This window comes from Argentina silus (genome assembly GCF_951799395.1).
Source record: "Argentina silus genome assembly, chromosome: 16".
NCBI classification, from domain to species: Eukaryota; Metazoa; Chordata; class Actinopteri; order Argentiniformes; family Argentinidae; genus Argentina; species Argentina silus.
Genome location: NC_139670.1, coordinates 11091233 through 11103781, shown reverse-complemented (window position 1 = coordinate 11103781; position 12549 = coordinate 11091233). Strand labels below are relative to the sequence as shown.

The 12549-nt window shown below is 42.2% G+C and overlaps 1 protein-coding gene across 1 annotated transcript in view; it reads left to right on the top strand.

Annotated features, from left to right (window-relative positions):
* The window catches only part of kcnh4b (potassium voltage-gated channel, subfamily H (eag-related), member 4b), a gene marked incomplete at both ends in the record, with an annotated part of 33245 nt that overhangs the window by 164 nt on the left and 20532 nt on the right, over nucleotides 1-12549 (top strand). The window contains 3 exons of the mRNA XM_083687851.1: nucleotides 7084-7317; nucleotides 8935-9060; nucleotides 9380-9516. Of these exons, the coding sequence (XP_083543977.1) occupies nucleotides 7084-7317; nucleotides 8935-9060; nucleotides 9380-9516 (497 nt within the window). The remainder of the gene's footprint in view (nucleotides 1-7083; nucleotides 7318-8934; nucleotides 9061-9379; nucleotides 9517-12549) is intronic.

The window sequence follows — 12549 nt, the reverse complement described above, 5'->3', positions numbered from 1 at the left end:
TAGATTACCATTTATTCATAGGAAATACCAAAATACCAAACCTTTTGGTTTTAAGTCAAATCATTATTGACGACCCAAAATAGAGAGAAAGTGTATTGATACATGTTAAAGAAGAGGTACAGGACCATAGTGTGTTTGTACAGGTGTTTTCTTTTCCTAATGAATACTTGCTTTGGACCTGTATCTGTGTGCAGATATTTTATTGTTGAGGCATCAACAACAAAATCTGTTTCTGCCAAGCCCTTGTGTGCCTAAACAAGGGTGTGTGTGTGTGTGTAATCTACAGTAGTTCACTATTCTATTACTACAATGCTTCTCGAAGAATATTATTTATAGATGCTTCGTGAGCTTAAACGCTGTGTTGCCTGTAAAGGCTGTTTTACTCCATGTTTACAAACAAAAGTAATATGCTTCAAACTCCCATGTTGATGTCGCACAGCATGTCCTTGTATCCAGAGTGCAGTTTATGAATTTGAGAGGTAACATTTCTCCAACCCCATCCCTCAGCTGTATGTAGCGAAGCAGACATTTTGTTGTTTTTGGAATTATGGATTGTGGCTTAAAGAAGCTTGGTTAATTGGACATATACAGTGGACCAGAAATTGCAGGCAGTGACACTTTCTCAATGGAGCTCTTAGTTCTTAAACAGTTACTGCTTTAAACTGCTCTGAGCAACCATTAAAGCAGAGTGTAATTTCTGCATGGCCTGTCTCTTGTTTTCAACCTCCTGGAAAGGCTCATGGGAGGCTGTGGCTCTTTGTAAACACTTATCAAGGGACGCCAGTGTTTGCCTGTTGTCGATTCACTACAGTCTTCCTACTGTCACCTTTTGTAACAGCAAATCATTCTGTGTCCTGAAAATACCTCTAATACTGCATAAACTAGATTAAACTAAATCAAAGCTACATTTCAGCTTGAATGTGTCTAAAATACAGATACTACAATGGATGTAAACATTCGAGTATGACGTTGCTGTGTAATTGATATGGCTGGTGAATTGATATGGCTGTAGTGCCATAATTGTAGTTTTCAGAGCAGTGAGTCAACCATTGTAATGAGGGCTTGGTAGTGCTCTGCCAAACTCGAAGCACAAAGACACACATGATGATGATTAGGGATTGTATTCCTCAAGTAATGAAATGTGGAACACAATACAGTCATAATTGACTGGAACTAATTTCTAATTAATCATGTCTGAGAACACCTGTTCTGCTTTTCACTGATGGTTGTTAGAAGAGGAATGCAAATATATGAGAAAATGTGCTTTCATAGAGTCAATGAAATACTTTTCTTTCTTTGGTTTATATGACACACACACACACACACACACACACACACACACACACACACACACACACACACACACACGTGTTTGTGCGTATGCAGACAGACACTGAGGAGAGAATGAGTGGGAGGGGGGGAGTGTGCATGCGTGCGTGCCTGTATGTGTGTATGCATGAAAAAGTCTGGTAGATAATTTATCTGAAATCACTTTTTAATTTGGGAGGTCATATAAACAATTGTTTCCGGAACAAATACATTTGTTTGTTCTCTTATCAAATATTAGGTGTGTCCGCATAAACAATTTTCCCACTTCCTCTCATTTAGGGTTGAGGAATATGATATAAACACAGATTAGTGTCATATTACTGGATGTGTTTCCATTATTTAAAATGAGCTCTATTACTTGTCAGTCAACAGAGCATTTTGAACTGTAGAACAGTATAATCACTTTCATCGCCATAATTCACACAGTGCAAGGCCCACAGTTGGACTTTAATTCTTATCGTCAAACAAGTCGATGGAGACCTCTTACTCATATACTGTAGCTAGACCCCTCCTTTCCTTTTATATCCTTATCATACGACTTTGATGTGCGATTACAGTTTAATAAGGCCATGTCTATCACTAAAACTATCACCATGTTGAGTTGCCTGAGGGACGGAAGGCACTTCCCCTCTGTGTTTCAGAGGTCAGGTCATGACCATCAATGCAACTCTCAAACAACAACCCAAACCTCTTTGTGGGGGGCAACTGAGGTCATGGTCACATTTTTGCAGGGTCCTAGCTGAGTTTATTGCTACAGAGGGAGTTGTTTTCCTCACATTTTCTGCCGCAGATGTGGTAGTTTGTTAGAAGAAGGGTAGTTTGTTGTTTTAATGTTATGTGGACAGCATTTCTCATAATGTTGCACGTCTGATTTTTTAAGCCCCCTGCAGTTCTCCTCCCTTAGAAACTAGTTTTCCATATATTCAAAAAGTGCCTCTAATTAAAGTAGGATATGCTATGAAGCGCACACAACAATAGACGATATCTGTAGGCAGACGCTGTTTGAAGTGCCACCGGACCTTCTTTTCAAAGCCACCCTTAGCTCCTCCGCGACAGGATATTTCTCGTGGCAGCGTGCCCGCAGCTGAAAATAGCTAACTCCGGTTGCCCAGGCAACCGGGTCCCGCCGCAGAACGCGGATGGGGCACAAGCGCGTTGGTGTGTGTGCGTTTGACTGACAAGATGCTCGGAGAGGGGCCCATTTAGATACTTAGCATCACTATCACATTGACAATACCTGCACTTATGGAACCATGCAGACACTATAGCAACACATCAAATCCTCCGGTTTCCCAACAGGTTCTGGTAACTGAAGCACTTTATGACAATTGTATTGGTAAAAAGTGCTTTTCAGATCCATTTGATTGTGTAGTTACAGTGAGCTAACTTGAATTATGCTTGCCACCCACAGTTTGCTAGCCAACTAAACCACTTAGATGATAGGAATATTGCTCTAAACTGTGCTCCTAGCTCAGTCTGGCCTCGTAAGGAGCAGGGGGGTACATAGAAGAGGCTAAAAGCTTAAAGAGTTTTAAGCACCGAATAGGCCTGGAGAAAGCCCTGTTGAAGCTTGGGAATGACTGGGAAAAAGCAATTGGCCTTGGCATGCACAGCGTGTGTCAAGGACTCCAGAGCGCATGGCCTTGGGCATGTTTGGAAAGGAATGATTTGTATTGCTGATGGTAGGCTAATATTCAAACCTCCCCTCACCAGCTTACCTTATATAACCAAAATGGCACCCACATTCTCACCTTACCTGAAGCAAAATCTGAACCTCTTGTATGGCGCGTGGGTTGTGAAACATTTCCTTTCCAAGTAGGCGTTTGTGTTTTTTTGGCTATACATATTCCTCTTATTTGTGTAGCTTACAGATAACTTTTTCTGAGAAACCAGTCACTAACTATGGTTCTCAAGACCTTGGTGATTGACTTTCTTGTAGTATTTTATTGTCAACTGAAAAGGTAGAACATTGGAGAGGGATATAGACAAGAGGGAAGACAGAGCAGACTCAGGAGGTGAACCCTGGAGGAGATAGTGTCGCATATTTGTTTATAGCTTTACCACTAAGACGACAGGACTTTAAACAGGTGTGTTAGTGCTGGGCTAGGATAAAAGCTAGGCTACTCTTTGTAGCGTTCCAGGACCAAGGTTGGTAAGTGATATAGTAGTTTATGATTATACTGACCACTTTATTACACTTATCTAAGGATGAGGAGAAACTAATTTTCAACTATTAAGTCTAAGTGGGGCCCGGTGGTTCCTCAAGTAGAGTGGTTACCAGGTTCACAGTAACCCCATAGTTGAACAGAGAACCATGCTTTGCTCGATCACTATGGCAACATAAGATTGGATAAATTAAGTTCTAATCTTTCTGTCTGCAGGCTAGTCACTATCTTTGCTTCTTTCAGAAGGATTTATATATAAATAAATATCACAACTGAATGTATTGCTGCCAACATCTTGGTAACAATACTATCACTTTTATGCAAATATCTATTTCCCCAAGTGAGCAAGACGTCTTGCTGAATACTGTGAGTTTGATTAATAATAAGATCTCTACTTTGCCAATGTTGAGTGTGTAAGCCCATAGCAATGTGAGCTCATGTGGCCTCCCAAGCAGAGAAGCCAGTAGTGGGTGTGTGCGTGCGTGCGTGCGTGCGTGCGTGCGTCCGTGCGTGCGTGCGTGCGTGCATGTATGCCTGTGTGTGACAATTAAATACATGCCTGTGTGTGTGTGTGTGTGTGTGTGTGTGTGTGTGTGTGTGTGTGTGTGTGTGTGTGTGTTGCCCCACGCAGACCCCCCAGCTCCCCAGCACGACCTCCCCAGTAGCAGCAGGCAGTCAGTAACAACGGCTGCAGCAACAGCAGTCATCCTGTGGATAGCATGACTGTGGGGCATCTGTAAGCAGAGATAACAGCGGGTTTCATTTTCTCCCATTTCCTTCAAAGGCAGCAGATAAACCAAGGGGAGAGCGTAAGTGGTGGAAGACTGAACCTAGTGGCGGTCATTGTTCACTGGGTGATGAATGGGTCCAAGGGGCCTCTACTAAGGGTTGAATACAAGAGCAGCAGACAGTTGGTTGACAGTTGAAGTGATTGGGTTAGCATCTCTCTATGTTACGATTGTCGTTGATGCAGGGGAATGGGGAGGGATGTAGACTAACACTAGACTCATTTGAGGTTCAAAGGTTGTAATATTGTTTTCAGCTGGTCACTGCTTGGTGTTAAAATATGCATACTGAGCAAACTACCAATGACCTCAGCCAATGACATGAGACCGCCTGAGTGTCTGTTCCAAAGCTAACTGTAATTACACGTTAAGAAGACAGTGATCATGATGCTGTCTCTGCCCACTGATTTTTGTTAAGGTTGTAATTAGCTACTGCCCCTCCTCCCATGAACTTGAGTATCATGATCACACTGCCTTACCCAATGGGGATCCATATGTGAGGAGGAATAGCACTTGCTTGCTTATTGTTGTTAGCATTAGCATCTAGCAACCCAGATTACAGTTCTCTCTGCTGTACAGATGTGTAATTAAAAGACAAGCCATAGAGGCGCAGGCAAGATCAGCAAGAGGATTATTGCCAAGGACTGAGGCACTACGAAACACACTCTGATATGCACACGCAAACACACAACACACACACATGCGCACACACACACACACACACACACACACACACACACACACACACAGTTGCTTCTTTATTTGGTGGTACACATTGTAGGAGTGAGAAAAGAATAAAGTATACAAATACACTCAAACTTCTCCTGTCCACTTCCAACTTTTTGGTTGGTTTTTGGGTTGAGGTTGCTAGTCTGCCATTCTTAGTTTGTTTATCAGACTTGACACTATATGGCCACGTTAGAGACTCTCTGTCAATTACTGATTCTTCGACTTGATTAGCTTTGGTTCTTAGAGGTAACAATCACTCTGTACAGTATCAGTGCAGTGGTAAAGAAGCTTGGTAGAGAAATAAAGTGATACCTTCAGACATGAGTAAGCAGCAAACTGTTAGGCTTACCAAGACAATTAATTATAACTGCATACTGGTAGCTGTGCTTACGAAGCACACTGAGGATGACATAGCAGCTGAGTAGGGCTAGTGTCAGGAAATAGCAGGCTGTTATTCTACAGTATGCAAGTTTGTTAACATTTTGGTCAGTGCTAAGATATTGCACAGCAAGCACAGGTCTACCTTCCTTTGACCCACTTGGAAGACAGATATAAAAATGCTGACTTGAGTTTTGTGTGTATTCTTAGACCTGCACATTGCATAAGGCAGAGAGATGAATGTCCATAAAAAGAGTTGTCCCAAACCGATTTAAACCTGTGATTTATAAGTACGAGGAGTATAAAATAGGACAGTTTTTGTACAAAGGATACAGTTTTTAGTTTCTGTATCCCAGGCGTATTGTCAATGGCACTACACCACTAGTAGAATTGGATGGATTTGGATTCCATTTCTTTGGAGAATTGCAGTTTGGCTGTATTGTATGACAAAACCCTACATTCCCCACCTCATTTCTCATAGTGGAACCACTTTACTCGACCAAATCAGACTTTCACAAAGACCTGTAAATAGCCAGTCATCTAACAAAAAATAATCTGAGTCACCATGATGTTGAAGTCTGCTTAAGCACGTGCAGACCGCTTGCCAGGAACGGCGTGGAACTTCTGCAGTTGTCGGGGCGATGGATCTGGTTGCTGGGTCTTTTTTTTTTATCTAATTCCTCCCTGGCGGTTTTGCCACTCGCTACACGGCTGTGAAGGCTGTCACCAGCCCCCCGCGGACTCTTCTCTGTCGAGGATGGGCAATTAAAGCGCTAGTTTGTGGAAGCGACACGGCAGCTGCTTAAGCTCCGTTGTGCTGTAAGAAACGCTCCCTTTGGAATTTTTACTGAATTCGAACTAATCCGTCTGGTGTGTGTTGACTTTTTATCTTTAGTATTTACAGTCACTATATCCTCATTAGTTCAGTTTAGCCACAGTGTATTCATTCACTACAAGGAGGCTTGATACCATGCATGTCTACTTGTCTAGTAAAAGAGACTGTATTGCACTGAATGAATCCTTCTCTCAATTAGGTCAGGGTTAACCAACCATGTAAAGAGATGTAGATGTCCCATACTCAAATGAAGAGTACTGCCTCTGGGCATCAGACAGTACATTTGGCCATTCCAACCTGTAACTAAGGCATTTCCAGAGTAGACTGCTGCTTAGCTATGTATATATGTAGAGTCTGCAGGCATGAATAAATTAAGTAGGTGTAATACCACCCTGGGGAGCGCAGGTACATTAAGATCTGAGAGACTGTGTACGCGTAACGTTGCCTGGCTCTGTCCATGGTCCTGAAAACAAAGAGAGTTAAAGAAAGGGCCTTTGGTGCTGAACGGACTTTCCCTTCTCTTCCACAGCCAATATATTCACATTGTGTGTCCCACCCTACCTACCTGCCTTTAAAAGGATAATCATCTCTTTTAGTAATTACATTAATGAAGTATAATGAACTTTCAAATGAATTTGCTTTCCACAAGTATGTTGGGTACACAGAGGGTGAGACCCTCTCTCCTTGTGCCCTCTCCTTCATTTGCACTGATCTGAAAACACAACATATGGTTGCCACCTCTTCCACCTGTCCAGTTCTCCCATATCAATGCAGATGAGAAAAAGGAAAGGAGCGAATCAGGACGTTTGAGTTTGAGTTCACAACTGTTAAACAACCGCCTTTTGTTTCTGTCGTCTTACAGACAGCAACTTCCTGCTGGGCAACGCGCAGGGCCACCGCGGCTACCCCATTGTCTACTGCTCGGACGGCTTCTGCGAGCTGACGGGCTTCGCGCGCACCGAGGTGATGCAGAAGAACTGCAGCTGCCGCTTCCTGTATGGGGCGGACACGAGCGAGCATGTGGCCCAACAGATGGAGAAGGCCCTGGAGGGCAGGGAGGAGTACCAGGCCGAGGTCCATTTCTACAAGAAGAATGGTGGGTGGGAAAAACAGCATTACTGTTGCACAACAGCGGGGGGGAAGGGGTGGGGTGGGGTGAGGGGCATGAGAGAAGGGAGTCAGAGAGAATGGGTGAGACGAGACTGAGCATAATATGAGTTCATGTGTGTTCATGTTCCCGTCTGTGTGTTTGTGTGTGAGTGTGTGTTTTTGTGCGTGTGTGTGTATCTGCAAACTTACATGGTCTTCCTAGCTACTAGGTTTGAATGACTGCATTTTAAGTGGAATTGTAAGCTTACTTCTTAGAACCCTGTCAGTCATTCTATAGTTCACAATAGTCACATGTGCACAGAGAAACACATCAGCTTTTCTCACTCTCAAATAGGCTTATGTTCCCTCAGATGGGACCTAAACCTTCTGCAGGAAATGGTGTAAACCAATGTGTCACTAACTCACAGGGATCATGAAAGCTGCACAGTGAGGGATAAGCGCAATGAAACCTTTTTCCGTGCTAGTGTGCTGAACATACTCCCCAAAAAACGGCTTATTATCTGAGATTACTCCATCAGTAGTCTAGTTAAACGCCTCTCTTTCTGTTCAGGATAACCTCCGCCGCGTCATCTGTTTTCTCTAACTTCGGTTTCTTCAGCATGCCGTTTGTTTATGGACAGTACAGCGGTAGCAGTTGGGAGTGAAATGTTGAAATGTGATGAATCCAAATGAAACTTTAGCTAATCAAATCAAAATATGAAAATATCCAAGGCGTTTTTCAACCCTTTTTCCATCTGGAGCCCCACCTCCACGACATCATGGTTCATCGGCAATAAGAAAAAGGATCTTGCCCGAAGTTTTTTTCTTTTTGAATCTGAGAGCTGCAAAGCGGTCTGACCAGGCTTTGAATAGCTCACGGAACAAAGCCTGGCTAAGGCTACACCATCACAGACAGACTACACACACACCCGCACACACCCACACACACCAGCACCCTGGGAGATGTGCAACATCTGTTTGGAGGCAGAGCTGTTCATCTCTCGGGAGTTGCTAATGAGCAGGCTAGGTTCAAGCAAGGTCTTGGATACATGCCCCTTTCCTCTAGAATCTGACTTGTTAACTCTCCCTCATCTGAAATAACGATCTTTCGCTGACTCCCTCTCTACCAGTTTCCTTTATACAGGAATGCCCATGCTGTTAGTTTCACTTATCCGTGGTTCCTTTACAGCCAACGGCAGTTACATAGTACACTAGATGTTGATTTTCTATGATTGTAATTGACATCAAATAAATTAGATGGGATAGGTTGTTGATAGTCTGATCATCAATTGGTATAGATCTATGCTATCAATATTAGATCCTGGCCTGAATTGCTATTGTCTCACTCAATTATTACCATACTAATTTGATCCTGATAATCTGTTTCAAGAGATTTCTTTCCCATTTGGGCAATGGTTTGAACTTTTTCTGCAAATGTCATTGTTATTAATCCAGCACGAGCAGCATTGTTATTATTTCACAAAGAAAAATGTATTTTCATTAACATTATAGTTAGCATTAGCATTTCCATCCATTGAGTACTGCAAATTTAATGAGCGAATGAAGCTGATGGATCTTGTCCTCCATGTAATACTATTTTTTGATGAATGTCTGTTTGTTCCAGGGAGTGCTTTCTGGTGCCTGTTGGATATTGTGCCCATAAAGAATGAGAAAGGAGAGATGGTCCTATTCCTCTTCTCATTCAAGGACATCACAGACATACATGGAAAAGGCCATCACAAGAAAGAAGGTGGGCTATACTACCTCAAGTTGTACAAAAAAACTTTATTAGTTTAGTTTGGACATGATTTATGATTCAGGCACCTTTTTCCCTAAGGCTTTCATCTTCACAGTGCTCTCTTGTTTGTCATTGTCACATTATATCAGGGCTAGAATTCAATCATCGCAGATAATGGATTTTCCGCACTGCACACTTTCAGAAGTCTTTGATTCTGAACAAGGAGGTGTTTAAATTTGTGTTGACGCTGTACAAATCAAAGGATAAATTGCTGACTTTCAATCACACAAGATGTTATGAAGTTGACATGGAGATGACGTTTGATTGACAGATTCGGCAGACAAGAGGCGAAGCAGGAAGAGTGGCAGCTCTCACTTCAGCGAGGCCAGGAAGCGTGGGAGGAACATGATATACCATCTGACCAACCAATTCTCCAGAGGCGGCAAAAGGGAGGTCAACCTGGGCAGTGTGAGTACCGGGGCAGCCCCTAATTAATCTCTGATTGGTTGATTGGCTGTTTCAGGATTTGCGGTTTGGTTGATTGCTAAATAGTTTGTTTTTTTAATGGAAATGACTGTTAAGACTAATAGCAATGGCAGTAGCTTCATTCTTCCCTTTCATCAGTTATGTTAATTTCTTAACATAATTTTGTAAAAACTGAATTTAAATTGAGCACAGGACAGTGTTATCTAATATGGTTATGCAAATATTCCCAAATTTTGTAAAAGGCAGTGTTTCTAAGGAGATTCATTTGAATATGAGTGAAGTTCAAAGCCTCTCTAATGACTGTATGGGTTTTGTCAGTCAAAAAGCAAAAGCAGTTGTACTTATATTCCACTAGAGAACTGCAGTCACAGTTTTAAAGCATGGCCAAACCTTAGCCTTGCAGCGAGGTCACCGTGGCAGCCACGGTTGCTGGGACACCCGTGGTAGTTGCTAAGGGACAGGGTCACTGGCATTCAGGCAGTAGGGTCAAAGTGGAAGCCCCAATTTCCCACTGGTATTATTGCAACAGTTTGTCTGAACCAGGCAGCAGCAGCTTCATTATATAGGTCATTATATATGTCATCATAATATGGTCCCTGCTGATTTCCTCACCCCCTGGGTCTTAGAATGTGTGCAAGGCTGATTTCCATATATTGTTCTCATTGCTCCTCAGCTTCCAAACAAACACATACTTAGTTAAATGTGAAGTAAGGAATCCAACTTTTACATATCGGTTGCTTTCAGCTTTTTCACATGATTAATTAATGGCACTCAATTGTTCAGGGTATCATGACAACTAAAATGACTGTGTACACTTTCCTAATGCTGTCCTCTTACCCATTCTAAACATCAGTAACTTGTCAGAGCTTCATTATACAGACAAGACAATTTACCAGCTCAGTGATAAAGTCATGCTCTACTCCTACTAGTATTTTCCATGCAAATGTTTCAACTTCCTCAAAAAGAAACAGTTTGTAACAGAGCATCACATTGAGATAATCCCCCTGCAGGGCTCTGTCATGGGGTGTTGTAGCAACGTGTGACAGTGTCATATCTTCATGAAGTAAATGCCAATTCATAGTAGTCATGATCTGCACTGTACAGGAAAGGACTCTTTAAAATGTAATTCATAAGCCAGTCACTGTTCAATATAAATTAATATATATTTGTATTTATATCTTTTTAGATCCAGTATGTAGATTTGAGCTTTCAGTGGAGAGTGCTTTTCTGGTCCAAACAAAAAGGTTTCTAAAATGTGTTGTAGAGGTTGAGTACTGGTCTTTACATACCATTTTACATACCATAGTTTTGGGTTGTGTACATGGGCATGAACATATTTACTGCTATCAGAAAACATAGCATATTGAGGTTTTCAAATGTTTTGTGTGGCCACAGAAGGCAGCAACATGCAAAACAACATGCTTCACCTTCAAAGGTGTGGTCCTCTGTGGCTCAGTTGGTAGAGCATGACGCTAACAACGCTTAGGTCATGAATTTGATACCCGCTGGGACCATATATACTGAAATATTTGCACTCACTGCAATGTAAGTCGCTTTGGATAAAAGCGTCAGCTAAATGGCATATATACTGTATATGCTAAGATTAGCAGAGTTGACATAAGGAGATATCGCATTAAAGATACAAGATCCTTTTATTGGACGACAACAGAGGTTGGTGGAATTAGTTTGATGGGCAGCTCTACATTCACCGACATGTACAGCAATGAGATAAGACAGACAATAAATGCAGTATAACACAGGGAGTGAAGAGAGTTCACCCTGTCTGTATGGCTTTGGGAAAGAAGCTGTGGCTGAGGCGGTCAGTCATGAGACGAGCCATCCATGTCCCAGTATGACTCACCTGACATGGCTCGCTGCCTTCCTGCCCCAGAGGGATGTTTCACACCTCCAGGCAGACGATCTGTGAGCCTCATTCCAGGCCAGGCCCACCTGGACATTTCCTGGACATTGGCGTGCTACGCCTCCCCCTCGTCTGCCAAAGTCTTGGTGCCTTGCTTCCGATTCCACCTACTTGCAGATGGCACTGTTTACACCGCCATACATGCTCATACACACCTGCTCTGGCAACACACACACACACATACAGTATACACAGACACAAACACACACACTGCCAGACACAAACACAGACATACTGTACACATCAACACACATAATAAAGTAAATGTGAAAAGTAAACTAGTAACAAGTAAGTGCATGTACACACACACGCACACAGAAACTCACATACACATACAAACACACTCACACAAAAGCCTAGCTACAAACATACAGTACTCTTTCTCACTTAATTTAATTTCACCTCACAATATAGATTGACAGTTTGCTGTAAGAAAACGACTATGGGGAAACAATAACTTTAGAAAATTATTCAAATTAATTCATCAGCATGACTGTTTGCTTCTCGTGAGGTCCACCTCTTGACAGCTCATGCACTCAGCTGTGTCTTCACTCCCTCCCAGCATGCCTTTCTAAACCTTTGCTTGCGTAGCTGTCAGTGGGGCTAGTCAGAAATGACACAGTCTGCATGAAAAATGAGATGCAAAGCAGTAATTATACACTAATACACTTGAGATACGATGCTGACGTGTGTGTGTGTGTGTGTGTGTGTGTGTGTGTGTGTGTGTGTGTGTTTGTTTGTTTGTTTGTTTATAGATGTGATTTGTTCCATGTGTACACATGAAATATTACCAAGATCACATCTACCACACACACACACACACACACTCAACATACATACATACACAATCACATACATACATACATACATACATACATACATACATACATACACAATCACATACATACATACATACACACACACACACACACACACACACACACACACACACACACAGCCTCATCTCCGGAGTGGCATAAGCACTAATTACTAGATGCACCCACCAACAACGCTGTCATTTAAATCTATTGCAGCAATTCTATTGTGTGTTATATTGTCATATGATGAAAACCTATATTATAGTATATCAACTA